Source organism: Cherax quadricarinatus, chromosome 18, assembly GCF_038502225.1.
Source record: "Cherax quadricarinatus isolate ZL_2023a chromosome 18, ASM3850222v1, whole genome shotgun sequence".
Lineage (NCBI taxonomy): Eukaryota > Metazoa > Arthropoda > Malacostraca > Decapoda > Parastacidae > Cherax > Cherax quadricarinatus.
Genome location: NC_091309.1, coordinates 33,164,784 through 33,190,327, shown reverse-complemented (window position 1 = coordinate 33,190,327; position 25,544 = coordinate 33,164,784). Strand labels below are relative to the sequence as shown.

At 40.0% G+C, this 25,544-nt stretch overlaps 1 protein-coding gene across 13 annotated transcripts in view; it reads left to right on the top strand.

Moving 5' to 3' along the window:
* Positions 1-25,544, top strand: part of LOC128689486 (GAS2-like protein 3) — a 1,113,234-nt gene that overhangs the window by 1,081,236 nt on the left and 6,454 nt on the right. For 7 of the 13 annotated variants that reach the window (XR_008407185.1, XM_070086395.1, XM_053777835.1 and 4 more), the window contains 3 exons: positions 10,887-10,964; positions 18,317-18,373; positions 18,939-19,025. Coding sequence is in view for 11 of the 13 variants with exons in the window: in XM_070086395.1 (XP_069942496.1) it covers positions 10,887-10,964; positions 18,317-18,373; positions 18,939-19,025 (222 nt within the window). In the remaining 2 variants the exon portion in view is untranslated. Of the gene's footprint in view, positions 1-10,782; positions 10,831-10,886; positions 10,965-18,316; positions 18,374-18,938; positions 19,026-25,544 lie in introns of those variants that run through there. The other 6 variants (XR_008407186.1, XM_053777839.1, XM_053777836.1 and 3 more) reach the window with 3 other exon arrangements.

Genomic DNA, 25,544 nt, shown 5'->3' with positions numbered 1-25,544 from the left:
TGCCGATGCGTAAACATCGAGACCGCTAACTTCGCGAGAGTATAATTCCGTAAGTTTTCCATCAAATTTCATACTTTTACCTGGAGTTTACCTGGAGAGAGTTCCGAGGGTCAACGCCCCCGCGGCCCGGTCTGTGACCAGGCCTCCTGGTGGATCAGAGCCTGATCAACCAGGCTGTTACTGCTGGCTGCACGCAAACCAACGTACAAGCCACAGCCCGGCTGGTCAGGAACCGACTTTAGGTGCTTGTCCAGTGCCAGCTTGAAGACTGCCAGGGGTCTGTTGGTAATCCTCCTTATGTATGCTGGGAGGCAGTTGAACAGTCTCGGGGCCCCTGACACTTATTGTATGGTCTCTTAACGTGCTAGTGACACCCCTGCTTTTCATTGGGGGGATGTTGCATCGTCTGCCAAGTCTTTTGCTTTCGTAGTGAGTGATTTTCGTGTGCAAGTTCGGTACTAGTCCCTCTAGGATTTTCCAGGTGTATATAATCATGTATCTCTCCCGCCTGCATTCCAGGGAATACAGGTTTAGGAACCTCAAGCGCTCCCAGTAATTGAGGCGTTTTATCTCCGTTATGCGCGCCGTGAAGGTTCTCTGTACATTTTCTAGGTCAGCAATTTCACCTGCCTTGAAAGGTGCTGTTAGTGTACAGCAATATTCCAGCATAGATAGAACAAGTGACCTGAAGAGTGTCATCATGGGCTTGGCCTCCCTAGTTTTGAAGGTTCTCATTATCCATCCTGTCATTATGATTGGGAAAAGATTCTTTATCATTTCATAAGAAAAAATATTTTTTTTTTTTTTTTAATTTTAGCAACCCTGAGAAGAAGTCTCTGAGAGGGCCTGGCAACCCCCAAAGGGTTAATACTGCGCATGGGAATTGCTTCAGGGTATCTAGTTACTCTATCCATAATGGTAAATAAATACTGATTTCCAGACTTTGGCCTAGAAAGTGGACCTACACAATCTATAATTAAATCTGCAAAAGGTTCTCCATCAGCAGGTATAGGCTGGAGAGGTGCAGGTTTAATGGAATGTCCAGGTTTCCCAACTTGCTGACATTCTTCACATCCTGCTTTAATTTTGGCCATTAAAATTCTTTTGCGATTCTATATAATGTTTTAGTAATTCCTAGGTGACCTCCTAATGAAGTATTATGAGCTATATTCAATATTTGAGGTCTAAACTTTGTTGGAACCATTAACCTGTCTGACAGTTGCAGGCCCTCTATCTCCTTACCAGTCTCAGTGCAGATCAAATAGTCGTTTTTAAGTTTATTCTTGACTGGACAATCTGAAAAGGATTTACCCATGGTTGCCTGGAAAGCAAAATTCAAAAAAGGGTCCTTTCATTGTTCCTCCCGGAAGGACATTCCCTCGGGCATGGAAACAGATATCTGGCAATCCTGCAACCCTGGAATAGGAAGGCTTGATCTGGGTCTGTTCACTCAATTTACGAGGCCCTGGCCACTTTTTGTCATAAAACAAACTGGCTATTCCAAGATCAAAGTCATCCAAGGATAGGTCAGCATTTTCACCAGTAAACCCTTGGGATGTTGCCCGAGTTATGGCCAACACCGGAGAAGAATTAATCATTATGGGTTCAGGACATATACTAGCAGTGGTAATGTTATTACCCAGTAATAACATGGCATCTTTCATGGGAAATCCCTCGGATACACCCACAGTCAAGTATCCAGTGTAATATTTGCACTGTACATAAATTCTATGCAAGGTGACAGAAAATATTGCTCCTCCGAATGCTTCCAGCAAAACAGAGGATTGCAGGGAGGTGTTCTTGGAAAGGGGAAGTACTCCCTCTCTTATAAGTGAGCAATATGCTCCAGTATCTCTAAAGGTTCTGACTTCAGTTGTTTTTGAGTCTTCCTGAAGGGAAATATGACCGACAGTAATAAGGGGCCATCCCTTTCTGTACTTCTTTCAGGGACATGTTACTAGGGATATTACAGATTTTCCCAATAGGTTGGGGTTTGTGGGGGCAGTTGGGATGGATGTGACCTACTTTATTACAGAGGAAGCAGACGACAGGCTTGCCCTCAACTCCCTGCTGACGTTGCAACTGGTGTCGCTCTGGCTGGTGTCTCTCTGGATACTGCTGTCTAGTTGCACCATGTTGAGGGGTTTGTCTCTCACCAGGTGGACCCTAAGTCGAGTAGCATGGCTCACCAGGCGACTTAGTTGGCTGACATAGACGTTCTCCCTCCGGTTGGCACTTCATCCTCCAAGGCTGACGATCTCTGCTCATGCCAGGCTGCTGAAAAGAGAGATGGGACCGCTCGGACAAGGAGTGGTTAGTTTCAAAGGTATCAGCCAACCTGGCTGCCTCCAATGCAGTGGTTAAGTCACGATCCTGCAGAAGGACTAACCTCTGGTCCCACAGACTCCAGTAGGTTGTCAACCAGAATAAGCTGCACGAGATCATCGAAGGTAGCAACACCACTTGCTTTATACCAGCTGGTAAAAGCTTTGGTCTGCTGTCACAAAATCAACCAGGGATTGACCAAGCTGTCGTCTGCCTAATTTAAACAACTTTCTGTACATAGCTGGGATGCATGTATATGCTCCCAAAACTACGGTCTTCACTACTTTATAATCGGAAAAATCAGTGTCATTTAACACTGACGTAAATTCCTGTGCTATACCAAACAATGCTGTGTGAACCAACGACGCCCAATGCTGTTCTGGCCACCTCAAGGCTCGAGCCTGATTTTCAAAAGATTCGAAAAATTGCTCTGGTTCGGCATCACTGAAGCGGGGAACAAGCTGTACTGCTTTCTGTAAAAAGTCATTTACTACTTGCGAAAACTGCCTTCTTTTTCCCTGTCAAACTCTTCCTTGGCAAATGCCCTGTTTCCTAGTCTGCTCAAGACTGATTTTTGCCAACTCAAGTGCCAATGCAGCTGATTAGCTGTCAAACAACCCTGTTGCACGAGACTGACGATTTTGCTCCGTTGATGTATCATTTTCCTCCTGTGAGAACCTCGGAGTTTTATTCCTGGCTCCCGTAGAGGGAGAAGTCTGATGTGCCATCTCTTCCCGAAGTTTGTCAGTGATCAGTGAACGCAGCTGCACAGCTGTGAGTGCGCATTCATAATCAATGCCAATGGAACGAGCAATTTGCCAACAACGCTGTAGGGACAATTTAGGCATGTTAAATAAAGTATGTGCCGACACCAGACGTCTGACTCGTCTATGTGCATACCCCAATGTACAAGTTATTTGCTATGCACAGTACGATTGCAGAATACTCCAACATAACACGTTATTTGCAGAACACGCTTAGCTATGCACAGTATGACTGCAGAATACTTGTACCCAAACCTAACATGTTATTTGCAGGATATGCTTAGCTATGCACAATACAACTGCAGAATACGCACATACGCTTGCAAGGTAGATACACAGTAGCAAAGCTGACTTCAAAATCTTCACACAAAATTGACCATAGCAAAGTGAGCACACCGAACAAGCTAATAGCGAGCTGTTGAACGATCATACAATAGTAAGGCTGACCATAACAAGGCAACTGACATGCAAAGTTTGTAAAGCATTGGCAAAGCTAATGCAATGCCAGACAGCAAGCTACACAATGTTCCTGCTTCGAGCGTCACCCTAGGCTCAACCTGTGCTCTAAGTCCAGCTCCAGCTCCCGGACAGGCCTCCATATTACAACCCAGGAGTCCTAAAGGCCTGTTATCCTGGGTGTAAAGGGAGCAAAATAAACACAGCAGAAAAACTTTTGACTTGTATTATCCTTCACCAATTTAGAACAGAAGTATGTACACTATATACACTATGTACAACAATAGGTATTAGTACACTCCACAGTAAGCAAGGCAGAATAGAAGCCACTCGAGAGCAGACCATGCTTCAACCAGCTCTAGAATGGGAATGACAAGATTTCGTTCGGATTTTTAACCCCGGAGGGCTAGCCACCCAGGATAACCCAAGAAAGTCAGTGCGTCATCGAGGACTATCTAACTTATTTCCATTGGGGCCCTTAATCTTGTCCCCCAAGATGCGACCCACACCAGTCGACTAACACCCAGGTACCTATCTGCTGCTAGGTGAACAGGACAACAGGTGTAAGGAAACGTGTCGAAATGTTTCCACCCACCGGGAATCGAACCCGGGCCCTCAGAGGTTTAGCCACCAGGCCACAAGGGCAGACAGGCGAGTGGTACCCACATCACCTCTGCAATTGCCAAAACCATCTTCTCATTGGCTGGAACCTGGGTACTGGTTGAACAACAGGGCCCTATCATCATCCCTTAGTACCTGGTTTGCTGGATGGGGGAGATGGCCTTTCAGTGAGGATGTGTACATGTGCCAAATAAAGGTTACGTACTCTTTGCATGCCACAATGATACATTTAACATTCCATGTTAAATATCATCAAAATTTAAACTGACATATCTGCACTTATGGCGATACATCACCACTTGATGGGGATGCTTCAGAAGCATGTGGTATAGTGCCGGCTCCTATAATACATTAAAAAGTATTATTTACAAATATAAATTTAAAGAAAATAGCTAATTAACAAAATTCAGCACAGTTTATATAAAAATATAAGTAAAGTACCTAATACACAACTTGAGCTCTTTAACAATAACACTGACAGAATATTCAGATTCTCAACTTTTCATTAACTTATAATCAAGACCATGTTTGAGCCTTTTATAAGTTATGCTGTTAGGACTGGTTTTCATTTCTTAATACTTGGCTATTAGCAAAAGAAAAATAGGTAGTTGAAATAATATGCAATACAATGATAGAGGAGCACTGCAGTCAGCATGCTGGCTTATGCTATGCAAGTCTTATTTGTTCAACTATTCTATCTTGTCTGACTTTTTCTCAAAGTCATCCAGAGCATTTATCTAATGTTCTTATGAATAAAGCACTGCAGTACACCGAGCTTTGTAGCTCATATTTGCCGAACCTTTCTCATTAATGTTTTTGTTAAGCCCAATCTTAAAGCTACTTCAAGTACAATATTCACTTCAATTGCAATACTAGGCAGTTTGTTCCAGTTACAACTCTTATTGCCAAAACCAATGCTTTCCTACATCCTTTTGAATTTCAATTTAACCCTTTGAGGGTTAAATATTATAGGCTAAACAAAAATTTTTTACCATCAATACTTGCCGAGATATGGAGGCGTGAAGTTGATGAAAAAGGGGGACAATGTGGCAACATCGCCGACTGTCGTCTCCCGGTATTCTTTTATTTACTTTATGTACTAATTTCTATTATTTTTTAAAATTTCTTTTTCCAAGTAACTTTTATGGCCTGTGAGACCAATATGATCAGTATTTTGCAAGTTTTTTCTTTTTCAATACTACACAATAAGGGCATAAACACTGTTGTCACTGTTTTGTTTATAAAAAATATTTACACAAACGATATGAAATGTTGTTTATTACTATTTTTCTATATTTTATATACACATATACAGTCACAGGGAATGTTTCTAGAAGTTCTGCAGCCTGTGGAAGTCTTTGAAACATGGTGTCATGCAGTGGTGTTTTACATTCCTCACACATAAAACTAGTGTGAAGGCTTACTCAGCCCTGTAACAACTTCAGGCAGTATTACCAAGGCTGGCTCCTCCTCAGGAAAATTAATGAATAGAAAAAGAAATAATTCACAAAGATAAACACTTCATTATTTATTAATGCAAAGATAAAATATTGAAATATGAAGGTGTATCCTACTTGAAAGAAAAATGAAATGGAAAAATGAGATTTGAATTCAACGCTAATATGTACAGTTATACTGGGGTGTCTGGTAGAGGTTGACACCGTCTTGTAGAAATTGTAGCCGTTGCTGATGATGTGGGGGGGGAGGGGGTCACAGGTGTTGAGTGGCAACCTAACGACTAGTTCTTCACCGAGTCTATAGCCTTGAATAGTCAGTCCAGATGAGAGGAACGCAGGTTCTTTACCGCTGCAAAGATGAGGGGTAGTGTCCTGTACAATTAATCAGTCCGTCTCCTTCAACACTTCTCGTTAGTTGGCAGGTGACCCGAGCTGTCATTCCAAGCTGGAAAGAGAGACAGGTTACCCACTGCTTAAGAAATCACTCTCCATGATAAGTGTAAGATACTTAAAAAAGGTGGAGATTATCTAAAAGTCTTATGTGGAGCTTAAAACTGAAAGGACTAAGTTTATTATTGGTCAAAAGTGAAGGTTTCAACCAATATCCACTAGAATAGGAGCAGAGGCTTTTACTTACAGTTGTGCTGGAAGCTGAGAGTCGAGTGATTACTGTTTGGCCGGAGCCCCACACGTCACCTTTCGGGGTGGGGAGAAAGGGGGGGGGATAGCGGGAGCTAGACTGACCCTACCTTAACAAGCAGCCGACAATCAAACTATCATTACCATATACTCGCTCGCTACTCCTATCCGTCTCTGCATTGTTGTGGGCGTTTCCTTGTATGTGCACAGACGTAACACCTCTTCTGAGCCTTTTTCTTGAAAGCAGTAGCAGGCAGTTTTACCAGGAAGTGATCATCATGCTTCAGACGAGAAGGTAGTTGTTGATAATTTGGTGGGCGGTCTATTGCAGATGTTCTTCCTTGATACTTGAATACTATTTGTCTGATGACAAACAGAATTCGCCGTATTGTGGTTTGTTTCTGGTCCTCATCTTATACGTATTATAAGCATTGAGCATGGAAATGTCCAGAAGATAAAAAAAAAAAGTTTTATGTACCACTTATAACTCTTGCGAACGCAATCAGCAAACCCAATCTGCATGTCACATTTGTCCACTGAATGCATATTGAAGGTGTAATCAATCACAGCTGCAGGTTTTAGAATGGGTTCATTGCTCTCTCTATGGTGCCTGCCAGTGTTTGTCATTTCATTAGGGTGAACTGATGACAACAGTGTGACATCTCGTTTGTCATGCCACCGAAATGCCATGATGTCATTGGCAGCAAATGCCTGCACCTCGCCTCTACGAGCGCCAGCGTCAAACCTGGGCATATGTTTCCGATTTACACGCACTGTGCCACACACATCCGTCATGTTCACTCGCAAAAATATCACTGAGTGAGGGGCTTGTGTACCAGTTATCAGTATATAATATATGCCCCTTACCAAGGTATGGTTCTATCATTGTTCTAACCACATCACCAGAGATGCCCAATAACTTCCTGGTATTTTGCAATGTATAACTTCCAGTGTACACAATAATATCCAATACCAGACCATTGTAACAATCACAAAGCACAAACAACTTTATAACAAAGCATTTCCTCTTGCTTGGTATGTACTGCTTGAGAGAGAGTCTTCCTTTGAACAGAATCAAAGACTCGTCAATTACAAGCTTCCTGAAGGGATAAAAATACATACTGAATTTCTCTTTCAGATACACAAACACATACCTAATCTTATATAACCTGTCATTTCTGTCAGGCCTGGTTTTGTCTGAGAAGTGAAGCATACGTATCATTAGCACAAATCAATTCACTCGCATTATATCACTGAAACCTGGGTTTGCAATCAGGCAGTCTGTTGACCAGTATGATTTCACTTTGTGCTTATACACATGTGGCATAAGCATTATTGTGGCAAAGAAAAGATGCATCTCAGCCACAGTTGCCTCCTTCCACTGGTGTAGATGTGATTTTGGTGAAAGTATTGCGTTTGCCATGGTGTACTCGTAGTATGTGTTGCTTTCCATGACAATACTTTCCATCAGGGGTTCGTCAAAGAATAACTCGAAACATTCCAGTTCAGTGGCATTGTTCCCAAGTGTACAAGATGGCCGTATTCCACTTTGGCTGTCATCAAACTGGTGGGTATTTGGAACAAAATTGACAGCTTCCTGCCAATCCCAGGTGCGGTCTGCTGGTGGGTACTGGACAATGACAGGTGGTTGTGGAGGTTGTGGTTGTGGAGGTTGTGGTTGTGGAGGTTGTGGCTATGGAGGCTGGTGTGGTGGGTGGGTGGGAGATGGTGGCCTTTGTTGTAGATCAGCTGAGGCAGCGGCGTGGGTGGCAGCATGGCCCACTGCTGGTGCCTCACGCCTGTCACTACCACCACCATGCACATTTTCCATCCCAATTGCAACACTATCATCGTCATTTTCACCGTCTGTTCCTGTTGTACAGCCACGGGATGTACTCCGAGATGTACTCCTTCCCCTTGGAATAGCATATGGCACACTACCAGAGTGCATATATCGTCGTATATACTGACGCTTCACTGGGGAATATTGCACTTCACTATCACTACTGGAACTGTTTTCAAGAGCTTGTAGTTCATAATCACTATCATCACAAATGCTCACATCTGAGTCTGGGATTTGAGAAAATAGGAGTTTCCTCTTTGATTCTGGTACAACTGAACGTGAACAAGACGGCCCAGCACCAGAGGTGGAAGGCTGAGGGTCGTCTGGGTTTTCCTCACTATTACCAATATTATGGTTATTAGTTTCGGTCAAAACTTCACCAAAACCTTTAAACTCATCTTCACTGGCACTTCCATCTGTATTAGAACTGTCACTGGGGAACAAGAGTGTCCCAATTCACTGAGGAGTGAGGAACTTCTTACCGCGAGGCATGGTGGACATTGTGTACTAAGATGGCTTTCCCACAATGCACCACTGGGTCCCAGATTTTTTTTCTACCGCGCACACCGACCACACAGACCCATTCTCTCACATCTAGGCCTACCAGCCTTTTCCCGCAAGATTTGACGGCACTAGAATTTATGCTTACTAGTACGTCAAAAACCCCTGCGCGTAAGCCGTACTAGTACGTTCGAAACCCTCAAAGTGTTAAGAGAATCTTTGAAGGCCATTTTCAGGCCAATACCATCTTTGATTTTGTCTTATACAATTTTAGCATTGCTGAACAGTGTTACTGTACATATTTAAAAATAGTTTTATATACTGAACCACCATCATTTTTAAGTGGTTATTTCAGTTATTTTAAATCAGGAAAAATAATTATTGCATCAAACTAGAGGAAAGTATGGACAAGTGTCTAAAATATCCATTGGTATGCTGAAGGTTATACCATATGTACAAATGTTAATTTTTTATCATTTAAAAAAAGTAATCCTTTAGACATCTGTAAAAATTTATTTGCAAGAAATATGACCTTCACAGAGCCAACCCACACAAAATACTCTTACCAAAAAAGTTTAACGACTTGCAATATTTGACAAAAAAATCTTGTCCAGAAAATATAGTGTATTACTGTAGCTCCATCAATACGTATATCGTTGAAACAAACTATGAAAACCAAATTAAAGTATTTCCATAGAGCACAGGATAGAAGATTTAAAGGAATAGGTTACACTTTACATACAGTGGAAATCCTTGGTTATGCAGAATATTTTGGGCAGCCTCAAAATTAGCTTATAACTAGGACAATATTTCACTGTTTGATGACTAGAATACTATGGTTTACAGTATGTGACATTACAAAGTATTGCTAGACCTTAAAATATTTTTGTGTAACTTCTGCTCAACAAAATTCTGCTATACAATAAGTGATTCCAATACACTCCCATATTCTTACAAATCCATTTAAGTGCAAACACTTCAATAGGCTTTTTCATTGTTTTGATTAGAATTCTAACCATTATGTCAAACCTAATGTTCTACTTATTCTTTCCCATGTCTTATTATGAGCAAACTAAAGTATGAACATAAAAACATTAGCACATTTTCCAAACATCATACAAAAAATTGAAACATGATCACCATTACATTTTACATATGCACATCACTTCATCAGACTGTACCATGGTGTATGACCAGTAACAGACTACATGGGCACAAAGTGTGTGTGTCTGTGTCTGTCTGTCTGTCTGTGTGTCTGTGTGTCTGTCTCTCTGGGTATACCCAAAGGCTGTTCTTATGCACATTACCTCTGTCAGTTGCTTATTATACAGGAACTTCCACATTACCACATTACACTTATATCCTTTAAGGTGGAGCAAATGCTCTTTTTAAATCAATGACACTGTCTTCCCTCATTACTTTCTAAGCCAGAGAGAAAAATACATTAGTCAACAAATGCCAACCTTGCATGCCAATCACACCTTTTTAACTGTCAAGTAAATTCGAAAGGGTGACCTTGAGAGACAAGTAACCTTGGATCATCTAGTATTTGCTAGTTTTCTTTGAGTATTTATAAAACAGGTACAATGCATATTTTATAAATTTTTATAAACTTTTACCAATACTTTTTTCATGAAATCACTTTTTAAAAACACCCTCATATAGTTTCTATAATACTCATGAAGTGATTATTTAAAAATGAGGTTCTTGCTAGCCTACTTCAAAAAATCTAAGTGTGATAAATGGTTTAAAGAACCGACAAGTTGAAGATTGTGACACTTGTGCAACATATAGGAATCTTTATTGACGAAACGTTTCACCACACAGTGGCTTCATCAGTCCAATGTAAATCTAAATCATAAAGGTGTAAGGAGAGGAGTTGAGGTAATCAGTCCCTCAGCCTGAAGTCAATGTGTTCAGTCCATCAACTGATGGACTGAACACTGACTCCAGGCTGAGGGACTGATTACCTCAAACTCCTCCTCTTCTTACACCTTTCTGATTCCTATATGTTGCATAAGTGTCTCAATCTTCAAAAATCTAAATATAAGCCTGTAAAACTATATAAGAGTAAACAAATTTTCTTGGGCATAATATCTAAATGGTTTACATAGTGCATGTGATAAATTACAATATATTTTCTAAAATTTGAATGTAACTGTCATCCTTCCGTTAGCACGCCTTCAAACAAATTTCAAGCTGGTTTTAGATGCGTTATGTAGGTGTGTGGTGTAGCATCAGTGTTAGTCATCTTTTGTTCTTCCTCACCTGTGGTGGTAGTCAGCACAGAAGTCTGCATTGAGGCAACAACAATCCAACTCGCCCCTGAGAAAGGTCCACTTCTCTTCTGAACCGGATGTAAACACTTTTTCTTTTGTTGTTCATTCTTTTAAATTTTTCTTTTGTTGTTCATTCTTTTAAAATATATTTTCATTTTGCTGACAAGTTTTTTTTTCTGGATTGGCTTAAAATAGATTATAAATGTAATGATTTTAGTTAGTAACACGAGTTGGGTTAGTCATGGAAGCATTCTTGTATTTTTATTATCAAAACCATTTGCCTCTCCCTAGCTTTAGCACTGTATAACCGATACATATGTAATGTATCAGTAATACTGTAGTATCTAATGACCAAATTATCTCAATATTTGAGCAACACAGTGATACAAAGTAAGAATTAAATATAAAATTTTAACAGGCTTTATTAGCATATTACATAATTTAGTTACACTGTTAATTATTTTATATAATTCAGTAACTATAAAATGCCTAATTCATATTAAAAAACCTGATTCAGCAAGCTCTTTGCCTGAACTTTTGGAACTTAAAATTTTTCAAGAGTTACAGATGAAGGGAACAGGAATGTCAAAAGAAAAATGTTTCTCCCAATTGCCTTTTTCCCTTTCAGTTTTATTAAGTAACTTTCACTCTGCAACACTGCTGGTACTTCACGGTACTTCAACTCAAATATCATCTTGCATGTATTTTGATTTTTCCCCCTTCATGTTTACCCTGCAAATTGGATAAGATTTTACATATATATATTTTTTTTTTAAATTCTGTATTTATGAAATATTTGAAGGTGGGTGATATTTGGCAAAATAGTTAATGTTGTCAGAATATCAACTAAAGGGAAAAGCCAATGGTCACTGTTGTGCTGTAAACAGATGAGCATAAGGCCAGTACACAAGCCTGACCATAGGGTATGGTAAACTGGGGTGACTGCCTTTTGTGGGGACTGTGCAGTGGTTATTTTATTGTATTTACAAAAACACTAGAACCTTCTGAGTCTAGAGTCATAAATCAGCAATATTACTTAACTGTAAATAATTTTTTACAGAAATAAAGTTTAGTTTACTTCATCAATACCAACTTGCTACTGCTGTGACGAATTCACTCACTACATAAACCATAATTACAACACTATTAAAACTTTTTAAAATCTATTTTTCACACTCCACATCTACAAAAAGATCCATGACACTGGCTAGGAGTATGAGCAGATTTAGACTAAAGAGGAGACATCTACCATTTATGCTGAGAGAGCTGTTGGGTTCTTAGACAAGCCACCTGGTAGGGAGAGTAACCCCTACCTGAGAAGAGGCTCCCAACCCCCCCCCTGAGCACAAACTATGAACCCAACCCTGTGGTCAGGTAATAATATACTATTTTAAGATTTATTCTGATTTTTAATCTGGAGGGTTAGCCACCCAGGGTATCCCAATAAAGTCAGTGAGTCACTGAGGACCGTCTTATTTCCACTTGGGTTCTTTAATCTTGTCCCCCAGAATGCTACCCACAACAGTCAACTAACAACCAAGTACCCAATTACTGCTAGGTGAACAGGGACAGGCAGATGTAAGAAAACATGCCTAATGTTTTCATCCGTGCTGGGGACTTAACCAAGGATACTCAGTATGTGAGATTAGTACACTGTCAACCGAGCCACAGGACTATCATTAATGAAATAGTATACAACTTGCTGTATAAGCAGGTACATGTTATGTAACAAATTTCCATATTTTTAAAAGGACAAAAGAGCCATTAAATGGTGTAGATGTCACAGGCCATGCACCCTGCCTCCACAGGAGTGGCCCTGCTGGTGCATGGGCATTTAGTGACCTAGGTGAACCTTTAACATTCTTCCCCCACACTCACACCTTAAGTTGACACCATAAATGCATTAAGCTGGAAATCAGAAACAACTGCAGTTTCACCCACTAAGGCCTATTTTAGGCCAGTTCCTTTGCTCAAAGCAACTCATTTTCCGAGCACAAGAAACTACCTATTCAACTAGCGGAATTGCCCTATAAAGCACCTAATTTTACACAAAATTCCATTTCAATTTAAAAATAATCCACTATAAAGCATTAAAGGTATTTCCTTTGTTCATTAACCACACTCCTCTGCCTTCTTCTATACAACCCCCTTCCTTCCAATATGAAATATAAAAAAAAAAAAATTGAAATTTCACCCTATTTCTTGGCTAATAAAATTAAACTAAGAACGATCAGTCATGGTTCAAGCTATCCAAATATAAAACAGGCCTAATAAAAATTGTTAAACAAATGAGAGGGGGAGGGTGACCTAATCTTTCATGTAAATTGCCCCCCCTCCCTCCCAAATACATAAATACAAATAAATAAATAAATAATATAAATAAATGAGATAGTCTGAGTCCTGTTTCAGGCCACTCATCTGAAACTGACCAAAATCATCTCCTTTTTCATCATTACATTTTGTCTTGAGCCTATTTCACTTCGTTATTAAGCCACCTTTTAAGTTAATACTATGCTGTAGTCCTTCACTTAAACATATTCTTAAAGCAACATTAATATCCAAAATGTCTATTAGCTTCTAAAAATACCAGACAGGAAGGTTCTTTAACAAAGACAGGAGGGTCAGGCAGCCAGACTGGGCACCATGTGTCCAGTAACACAAGGGACAAATTGCACTCAGGTGGACCATGGCATCACACAATGAGTTAGCCAACAGAACAAAGAACTCATCATTAAGTGTATAGCATTTATATTTTCTTCATAACATACAATAACAGAAGTGGTTTTTGATGTACATATGAAATCAATTTATTTGATACAGTAGAATGTATTTAAGCCAAATTGTCAAAGAGCCCAAATTCATGTCACATGATTTTATGAAAATGTCTGTATGTATCAGTTATCATGCAAGATACATTATATACGTTGAAGGTGTACAAATATGAAAGGCTAACCAGCAGACAGGGAATCATAAAATACATGTATATTCAAAGACTGTGTGGAGTGATACTGTGCTAATTACTGGAAAAATTATAACATCACAATGTTCTAAGAAATAAACTAACTGTACTAGGTCCAAGAGTCGTTACCTCCAAGCAATGCTTGACAGCATCATTAAGAAATATAAACTACGTGTGCCCATAATGAACAAGGCTGGTAGCTCAATAACCCACAAATCTATACTGAACATTACATTAAACTCTCAATGTAATCGGCAAATAGGGGATTGTCCAAATGTCTGCCAAGTCATAATGTAAAAATATCACAGAAAAGGCACTCACGTATTCTGTTGCATACCTAATATAGGACTGTCCACACATTTTGCTGTTACACATATACTGCAATAAACATTGAAAATAAAGTCATTAGAATTACAATTTTATTTTAGAAGTGTTACATATTTCGAGACTTATTTAAATATATTCAAGGAAGCACTTAGGCCATTTTATAACAGATACATTTGATCCTGGAACTTTGTCCACTCTCAACAGGCACGGTAGATGAGAGAGGTTCTAACTGATTGACAAAGGACTAAAACCTTTATGAACATTATCAAATTTACACTGTCAATACCAACTTGCTACTGATGAGATCAGTTAACCTGCAATTGACATTAATCACAATGAAAGTAAAACTATTCAGAATCCTTTTCCCATAATCCATCTCCATAAATCAGTGTTATCACCAGAAACATTACCATATTTAAAATTATGGGAGGGGGGGAGGGAGATCTAAGCCAAAGGGTGGAGGGGAAGAGAGGGTGCTGGGTCCTACAACTTTTAGTAAAATACTTTAACACACAGGAGTGCTTCCATGAATGACCGAGATCATCCGTAGTCCAGAGGTCACGAGGGTCAACCTGGAATTCTTTGTAATCCTAAGTTATTTTTTGCCACTATTATGCTTATAGGTTCCAGATACAGGCTCTGACGAGTGCCTTCACAGCAGCATAAACCATTTTGCAGAATTCACAGAAATCAAGGTTGGCTGCCACAAAAAATGGATATATAACATAAATTTTGGGCCACATCTTTGCATCTAGTATAAATTTTTAGATGTTCATACAGCAATGTCTTCCCATCCTGTGAAATCATTTTTGACCATTGCAAATTTATCAGGAAGACTTACAGTACAATGCTCAAATGTTAGCTGATAATTTGGCTGATTATTCTCCATATGCAGTTTATAGGATCTCTCATAAATTTAATTCTCCAGGATAAACAAATAAATGGGTCATGCAATAACAAAACCTGTAGACCTTATGTATACAAGTTAATTATATTACACTGCAAAAATGTACAATTAAAGACATTACAATTAATAAAATACTGTATATGCAGTATTATGTTTTAGACAAGTAACAATTTTATTATCAGAAATCTGTTCACAGACAATATGGCTGTATGCTACTTTGTTACTACAGAGAACTCTTGAAATTCTCCAACAAGTTCAAACAATTATGGATTATGTAGTGTGAAAAATGTGGCTTGCACCACATCAACTTGCAGAAAAAAAAAAACTGTCCATCTCCAATTTTCGGCCTACTCTTTTATTTTTCAACCATTTTTTTTTTTATTTTTGGTGTACATTTAGAGGTTCATATGTAGAAGAATGTGACAAAGTTTCAGTATGATTGGCCAACAAACAGAAAAAAATATTTAATGACTTTTCATATACGGCAGCAAGGCATGACAAAATGGCACTTCGAGTGGCACTTCCGACAATCCCAACCATTAGAATACATCTGACACGACTTTTGGATGCACATGTTTCATCTAATATATCTTATTATCATGGAAAAAAAAAATACATTTGATAGACTTTTTGGCATTCACCAAAATATCTGCCTTTTACCTCCCACAAAATCAAAAATATTTGATATATTCCAAAAAAAGATGCAGCAAATAGTCAAACACACTTTGTTTTATATTGTCAGTAAAAATCATTTCAATACAATCATTAATAATGGTGTAATTTAGCGAAATAAGTTAAAAAGTTACTTCCAAGATATAGACAGGAACGCCGGCCGGCCCGCCGTCTCCCCAAAAAATTTTTTTCGCGAAAATCGCGTTTGTTTCGGTGGTTTTCTAAGTAAACTGATTTTCTAGTGCAGTTATCCTCTTCAAAATACAGTTTTCTATCACTCACAGACCAAACAATACAACAAGGAGACGAGGAGTAACTCATTTATGTCGAAATATTGCTGGTGGACTCTCGCCATATTATGGCCTATTTTATTCAGTCTAGAGTATATAACATGTTTGTTTGTTATTTATAGTGTTTATTATATCATATTAGATCAATTCTGATAGATAAATAAGCCGTATAGTTGATATATAAGCTGATATAAACTTAATAATGAAGTGATTTCACCTGGCACCATCTGGAGGGGGAGTACTGCCGAGTGTTCTCAGATGGCTCCCGATTGGCTGGCACTCTACTGATAAGCTCCACCTACTCTTATATGATGCCAAATAATCAATTATTATATTAGAAAGAATAATGCAAAGAAAAAGCAATAAAAAACAAGGAAAAAATTCCAAAAAATACATGGGTTGAGAACAGACGCGCTACCTACATCGCTGTTACCATACCTGATATAAATGACTATAATTTCTTGTAGAAACGTCTTAGAACATTGATTCTTGTACCATTGTGTTGCCAAAGAGTTAAGCTATTTTTCGGTATATGTAACTCAATTTCCATAATTTTTTGATTTTTGGTTGAGCGCACGCGGAAAATTGCCCACATGCTCCCTTAATACCACTGAAGTCTTGGTTATCATAAAAGTTCTCAAACTACCCATCCCCTTATCTACAATGTTCATAAATAAGAAGTTCAAATTCAGTATCAAATAGTGAACCTCCAGAGCAATGAATCCAAGTTACCAGGTGATAACACTGAACTTTAAGGAACACCATCTTTGGTGGTGAATGAGGCCTGGTGGCTAAAGCTCCCGTTTCACACATGGAAGGCCCGGGTTCGATTCCCGACGGGTGGAAACATTTCGACGCGTTTCCTTACACCTGTTGTCCTGTTCACCTAGCAGAAAATAGGTACCTGGGTGTTTGCCGACTGGTGTGGGTCGCGCCCTGGGGGACAAGTTTCAGGACCCCAATGGAAATAAGTTAGACAGTCCTTGATGACACACTGACTTTCTTGGGTTATCCTGGTTGGCTAACCCTCTGGGGTTAAAAATCCTAACAAAATCTTATCTTATCTTCAAAGAATCCAAAGGTGGCACAAAATTAAACCATGCAAGACTGCTGATAGATCACACAACATATCATTTACAGACTGTCCTCTCAATACGTGTGAAGCAAGGAATGACAACTGGGCTCAACCAATCCAGGTTCCACTTAAAAGATGCACCATGTGATTTGCATGCCACAGATGCACTATGCTATAGAAAAGCTCAGCAAATTGCTGGTCAAGCAAAACTAAATATAATTAACTGTACTATTACTAATCCTGTCCCACTTAATGTAATGTGTAACTATCAATATCAGATGTGAACAACAGTAATTGTACTGTCACATTAATTAATGTTATCAGGCAAGTGACACCTCACTGTCAGAATAATTACAATCATGGGGGAGTGCTAAACCTGTAGGGTTATACAGCACATGTTGGGGGGGATGGAAGGTATTCAGGCTCAATTCAGGGAATCAGACCACAAATCCAATTCCCTAGATCAAGAGCCCCTCACCAGCATCAAGGAACCTCCCTTGAAGGGCACTGATGTCAGTGTAAAAAAAAAAAAAAAAAAAAAAAAAAAAAAAAAAAAAAAAAACTGGTCCTGTATCAATGTATCTAACAACATATTACATCCACAAGAACCCATGTAAGTTTAGGAATTGCATTTAATTACTGCAAGATCATGGAAGTTAATGTTTAATGCATTATTATAGCTTCCCAGTCAGTCAAGTACTTTAAGTTTCAAACATCTGTTGCTTGGCATACTGCTAACCACTGGACACCATACCCAGGAACTAACAATGGAGGGTAATGCTGTTATAGGATGGTTTGATAATTATGACAAGGTTATCACTTTAAATTAACAGAGCCATTGCAACCCAGTGTACCAAACGACCTTCAGAAGTGATCTAGACTGCCAGTCTACGTGACAGCTGAAAACGATAAAGCATACCCATATTTTTTGTGGTGGTTATCTTGGATTTCTGCAAAATGCTCAATGCTGCCATGACAGCATTCATCAGATTCTGTATCAGAGACCCAGTTTCACCAATGAACATAAGTTGGCTCCCAAACTATGATACATCAACACCATAATACTGCATTTTATATATTTTTTAGGGGGGCAAGTTTTTTTTTTTTTTTAACTTGCTTCATTTTTCTATTTTTAAAAATATTTTGATGTTGAACAATGTTTCCTTGAGTTACATATAACAATTTCATTATTTTTATGCAGAAACGCCGAATCCCGGTTACAACAACTGCAATGGTCAGCACTTCTATAGATCCCTATGTAAACATCGCTCAGCTTTCTTTGTTTTTAGTTTCTTGTTATATATTAATTTGCTCAAAAGTTTCAAAACTGTAGTTTATACTTTGATTTGTAAATTATAGTATACCTGTTTATTTTTGTTCCATGTATGTAGATTATTGAAGGTTTTCTTTTATATACTGTCAGGCATGTTTGTATCTGCATTAAACAAATTACAAGTACAGTACAGGTATTTGCATGCATAGCAACATTAACAGTATCTCTGTTGAATGCTTGAAACTAATAATTAACTTTCAACCTATCATCACATTAGCACTAAAAGCACTGTCCAAATTTGCTTCCATGATTTATGTTTAATCCTAACCAAAAGTGTTTTAACTTAGTCTCTTTCGAACAAATGTGAATTGTGTTTAAAGAGCATCAGTAGTTGCACTCTTTAAATGCACACACACACACCAATTAATTTTTTAAAATTTGTGTAGAATTTCTTCTTTAATATAAATTATATTTCAGTTCTGCAAAGTGCAGTGGAAGCACTGTAGCTAGTTTATTTTGCTTTGCTTTAATTAAGTTTTAAATCTTTCAGCTTTTGAAGGGAAAGCATGTGATGGTACGAGTGGGAGGAGGATGGGACACCCTGGAACACTACCTCCTTCGTCATGACCCTAAGCAGGTAAATAAGGTTCATTTTTATTTATGATTCTCATCCTAATTATTCTTTAATAATACTAAAGCTGAAAGGGCAAAGCAGGGTTTCACATATAAATTTAATCTCAATAATTAATCACAAAAGCTAGAACACAACATGACTGGGCTCAATTACAATATAAAGTTAAGAAATATGAAAAGCTACTCTGTCAATAGTTCCATGAACCACCTTAGGAATAGCTCTCAATATAGCATCTATATTGCCAATATTAAATTTAATTATATGGTTTACTCATGAGTATCTCCAATGGGCATGGACACTAGGGTTTCTTATAGTTTCCATCTTGGATGTTACTCATAACTGTACTACTATTCATTATTTGTAGAGGAACAGCTGACAACAGGAAGGGCAAGCTTCTGTGGGTCATGGAATTTCTCCCAGAGAAGATTTTTATACTTCAACTTTTTTGTAGTGTACAGGTTCTACAAACCTCATTTGGAATCCTTCCAGAAGTATATTAAATTATTCAGCCAGATGCTGAGGACCATAAAGAGAATACCCAAAGTGCCAAACACTAAGATGAGAAACTCAATCTGTGACGAAATTTTTTAACGAAATTCCTAAGGCAAACCAGTGTGTATGCAAGCAGATCATCTCGTGTAGGTCCTGAGCAAAGCCTTGCATTCTATAGTAGGGAATTTTCCCTAAGCTCATCTCTAGTCAAAAATTTTGAACATTTCCCCCTCCCAAAAAACACATACACATCCCCACACATGAAAAGAAAGGACTGTTCTTAAGCAAGCTTGTGTACCAGTACTGCTAACATAATTTTATGCTACCCCTTGGTGGGATTTTACTGATAGAAAGATAATCATATGCAAAATAATTACAACAGACATAGGTAAGGGAACAATGTAGGTACTATAATAGACATTGTAGCATTTTACAAAGACCATATTGTGCTTAGCCTTTCTAAATATAAGACTGTGGTTGGTATAAGCAGATAACAGGAATCCTATCCTGATGGAGAGTGCCTGAAGCTGAATTAAGGTGGTCTGACTTGTGTTTGGGACACTGCAAGAAAGGAGATGGGTAATCTCTGAGCTAGGAAGTAAAACATCTGGATCACCAGGCAGGGCTACAGCTGTGAGGCATTCCAAAATCTGATTAACATTGTATTCTTGTTCATAAGAAAAAGTGACACATATGTATGAGGGTAACCTGGAGCTCTCTGAGGTGGAAGGATACAAGGTCTTTAGACCATTCTAACAACTCTAAACAACTACCACAAAGAATGGCATCATCTGAATAATGAAAAAAATGGAGTCCCAGGGGCATAATGAGACAGGCTGGAGATAATGTGTGTTAACACAAAATCCAAGGTCAACTAGGACTCATTCTGTGGGATATCTGATATAAAAACACTGCCTCAGTGTTAATAGTTTATGTCTGCAAGGAAACTTGTATTGTAAAATTTTTCCAAACGATATTTAATAATCTAAATCATGCATATAACCCATCACTAGTGGATCAGTCTAGTAAAGAACCGAGTGACCACATTGTCCTGATATGGGTAACAGCCATTCTAAAGAATCACAAGAGCATCTTCCACAGACTTTTACTGCCACTGAATGGAGACCATATGGTGAGTGGAGATTGGGTGTAGTTCAGATGGTGTAAGCAACTTACACCAAAAGACAAAGGAAATTGAAAAAAAAAAAAAATACCAAATCTAAGGGAAAAACAACATCCAGAATTGGGCCCCTGCTTAGGCAGGATGGGACATACACAGATGATAGCCAAGAAACGAGTGAGATACTTAAGTCCCAACATGACTCAGTGTTCAGCGAGCCACTGCCCAGACTAAGGGTCGACAATCCAAATGAATTTTATGAACGAAACCCAAAATGTGGCCTTCCCAAAAATTTTGGATATTATTCTAACGCCACAAGACTGTTTTTTCAACATCTGAAAGTATGTAAAAAAAATGTAGATCTTTTTTGTTTTACATTTGAAAACGTGTAAAAAAAACTTACCTACATATTTTTTTGTTATATTTGAAAATATGTCAAAAAAAGTACTAGATCTACTTTTGTAGCACTACGAATTTGAACGTCAATCTCTTTGGACCGTTTAAGGGTCAATGACATGCCCACGCACTCTGCCCCAGGCTCAGACTCTTGGAACTCAGTGTTCATCAAGAATTGCAAGAAGCCCCTATCGCGTGCCTTCGGCATTTTATGGAGAGGGAGCATGGACACAGGAGTCATCCCACACACACTAAAAACAACAGACATAGCCCCACTCCACAAAGGTGGCAGCAAAGCGATTGCAAAGAACTACAGATCAGTAGCACTAACATCCCATATCAAAAACCTTGTAGAGGGTTCTAAAAAGCAAGATAGCCAACCATCTAGATACCCAGCAATTACACAACCCAGGGCAACATAGGTTTAGAGCAGGCCACTCCTGCCTGTTCCAGCTACTGGACCACTATGACAAGGTCCTGGATGCTGTCGAGGATAAACAAAATACAAATGCAGTATACACAGACTTTGCAAAAGCTTTCAACAAGTGTGATCATGGTGTAATAGCACACAAAATGCGTGATAAAGAAATAACGGGAAAAGTTGGTAGACGGATCTACAACTTCCTAACAAATAGAATACAAAGAGTAATAGTAAATAGAGTAAAGTCCCAGGCAGCCATGGTAAATAGCTCTGTTCCACAAGGCACAGTACTTGTTCCCATTCTATTCCTCATCCTCATTTCTGCATTTCTGACAGACAGATGTAAGCCATAGCTCCATGTCTTCCTTTGCGGAAGAGACCCAGATTACCATGGCAGTGACCTCCATCGAAGACACCGCGAGACTCCAAGCGGACATCAACCAAATCTTCGAATGGGCCACTCAAAACAATATGAAGTTCAACAAGGAGAAATATCAACTACTCAGATATGGGAAACGAAGAAATTAAATGTGTGTCAGGGTATACAATAAATTCTAACCATACAACAGAGCAGAAAATTAATGTGAAGGACCTGGGAGTGATAATGTCCAAGTATCTTGCCTTCAAAAACCACAACAGTGTATCTACCTCATCCGCTAGGAAAATGATAGGATGGATAATGAAAACTTTCAAAACTAGGGATGCCAAACCCATGATGATTCTCTCAAATCTCTTGTTCTCTCTAGGCTGGAATACTGCTGTACACTAATGGCCCCCTTCAAGGCTGGCAACTTTGCAGACCTGGAGAGTATACAGAGAACTTTCATGGCACACAAGTACGAGAAGACACCTAAACTACTGGGAATGGTTGAAGGTCCTTGATCTGTATTCCCTAAAACACAGGCAGACACATGATAATATACACCTGGAAGGTCCTGGACGGATTGGTACCAAACCTGCACACGAAAATCACTCCCTGTGAAAGCAAAAGACTCAGCAGGAGATGCAACATTCCCCCGATGAAAAGCAGGGGCGCCACGAGTACACCAAGAGACAACACAATAAGTGTCCGGAGCCCAAGACTGCTCAATTGCCTACCAGTATACGTAAGGGGGATTACCAAGACCCCTGGCTGTCTTCAAGAAGGCACTGGACAGGCACCTAAAGTCTGTACCTGACCAACCGGGCTGTGGTTTGTACGTCAGTTTGTGTGCGGCCAAGAATAACAGCCTGGTTGATTAGACCCTGATCCACCATGAAGCCTGGTCTCAGACCGGGCCACGGGGGCATTGACCCCTGAAGCCTTCTCCAGGTTAACTCCAGGTAAACCATATCTCTTTTATTGTTTGTGTTCTACAGTGCTTCCTTCCTATCAGGTGGTGGTGTTTGGCCTGTTTCTGGCGAGTTAGGCTGGAATATCCATTGCCCCAGTGGGGTGGACCCTTCTCAGCTGACTATTTTCTTCACCTCTGGCCCATGATATGGCTACTGTGCCCCTTACTGTGATACATAAATGGGCCCTTGAGGTTGATGACAGAACCAGGTCTCTATTGGGCCCAAAATGTCTAGACTCGGCTCCTTCTCCACCCCAAGTTACTCCAGATGTAAAGGTAGTTCTTGTGTATCCCAAGGATGGTGGTACACCCTTCACCAATCCATGGGAAGTCACCAATGCCATCAGTGGTTCTCCTTTCAGCAAGGCAAGGCCTGCATGAATGGGGGTGTCCAGCAACTCTTAGTAGGGGTGCTGCTCTAAGACTCCAGCTTCACTGCAAGTGTTTTCTGGCCAGAAATTTACCGCTTAATGCCAATCATGTCCTAGGTAAGTGGAGTGTTGTCTGCTGGGAGGTCCACTCCTCAATCTTTACTACTGGTTGTTGCCATGGCAAGACTGGACCAATTTCCTCATCCCTCTCAGCAGAGTTGATCCATTCTAAGTTTTCTTAGTTGGTTTTTAATGAGGGGAGGGCTCTATTTAGATTTAAGAGGTTTGGAGCCTCTCAACTAACCCCGCCCGATATCACATGGTTCGCGTATGTTTCTTGGGTGCTCTCCCGGAATTTGCGACTTTTGGCTATCTTAGGTTTCTCATCCTTCCTTATACATGTACTTTACCTCTACTCCGGTGTCAGATATGTTTCTTCAGGGCACGGAGAGCTGTTTCTATGCCCATGCAAGGTTAATGTGCAAACTTTAACAGTTTTCACCCAGCAGTCGAAGATGGCACTGCCTGTATCTGCCCAGTCTCATGCTACTTTTGTAAAGGGACCCACAAGGTCACGTCCTGGTTTTGCCTGGCATATTGCCAGGTTATTAATTTGGCAAACTCAGCCAAGGCCCAGTCCCTTTCACTCAATAAATGCAACTCCAGCCTGCGGTCCGTGAAACCAGCCACAGGCCGTTGGCCCTTGCCTCTGTCTCCAGCGGGCCCCACGAAGGGCATCTCCCCAGCACCAGTGTGACCAAGGCACCCGTTCTTCACCACTGTGAGGGCTAATATCCCTGTTTCATATCGTTTTGCAGCTCTTGCAGAACTATCTCTTCCTTCAGAAGATTTCCCACCTCTGGAACAACATTTCAAGTTGTCTTCAGACCTGGCTTCTACTGCAGAAGTTATTGCTCACACTGCTCTTTTTTCACAATGGGCGTCTTGCTGTCAAGGTGGCGCAGATTCAAAACCGACTTGAAATTCGGTACCTCACCCAGTCCAATTGGGCTTCTTGTTTGACCCAGAACCTCACTCCTCACAGAAGTCCTCCCCCTCCATTTCCTCTCAACCCCAGCCCCAGCCTGTCCAAGTTTCAGGACCCTTCCCTACTGAAGATTCAGCTGTTTCACTCTCGTCTGCATGGGCTTCATTTCTTCATCCTGTCCTCCTTTTGGCAGAGGAAGCGCTTCACTCCTCCTTACAGGGCTCAATTTTTGTGAATGCACGTCTCTTGGTTCTTCCTCACCTCATCAGCTTTCTTAGCTCACACACGACTCATTTTCGCTCTTCTGTTTTTCTTCTCTGGAACGTCTGTTTGATATTGGGGAAGCTCCCAAACCTTCAGAAGTATCTGGCTGAGATACAACCACTAGCGGTGGGCCTCTCCGAGACATGGTTACATCCTCCTCATTCTGTTCAGCTGTCTGGTTTTACCATTTACCATCAGGATAGCCTTGAAGGGGGGGGGGGGGTGGCCTAGCTCTTCTTGTGTGTAGCTGGTTCCAGAACATGACCCCTCTCCCTCCAGGCCTATGAGAATGGGGCGATAGAAACTCTAGCTGTGCGAGTTGCCTTGGGCACTCAGAAGTGTACCTTCCTGATTTACTATCCAGGCAGGTCAGTAACACAGTGAGTTTACCCATTACTTTGAGCAACTCCATGGTCCAGCACTTGTTATAGGGGACTTCAATGCTAGGCACCATTTCTGGGAGCCATTCCTTTCTCTGGGACTGGTGCTCCCACAGGTAGGGCCTTTTCCAAGCCCTCCTAGCATCTCACCTTTCCTTGTTCACACTGCCAGGCTTGGAGACTAGACTGGATCCTCACACAGGGCGAGCTTCTACCCTGGACCTCGTTCATAGGTGAGGGTAGCTTCTTAGAACTCTTTCGAAGATTTTAATGATATGGGATGTTAGTGCTATTGGTCTGTAGTTCTTTGCAATTGCTCTACTGCCATCTTTGTACAGTGGGGCTATGTCTGTTGTTTTTAGAATGTGAGATGACCAGTGTTTATGCTCCCTCTCCATAGAATGCTGAAAGCACATGACAGGGGCTTCTTGCAGTTTTTGATAAACAGTTCCACAAATCTGGGCCTGGGGCAGAGTACATAAGCATGTCATTTACTGTCTTTTCGAAGCCTTGTGGTGTTAGGATATCAGTGATTTTTGAGATGACCATATTTTGGGTCTGTCATAATGAATTCATTTAGATTGTATACCGTTAGTCTGGTTAACGGCTCGCTGAAAGCCTAGCCATATTGGGACTTTAGTATCTCATTTCTTTGCTGTCATCTGTGCAAGTCCCATCTTGCATAAGCAGGGCCCCAATACTGGATGTTGTTTTACCCTTAAATTTGGCATTAGTAGTAATTTTTTTTTTTTTTTT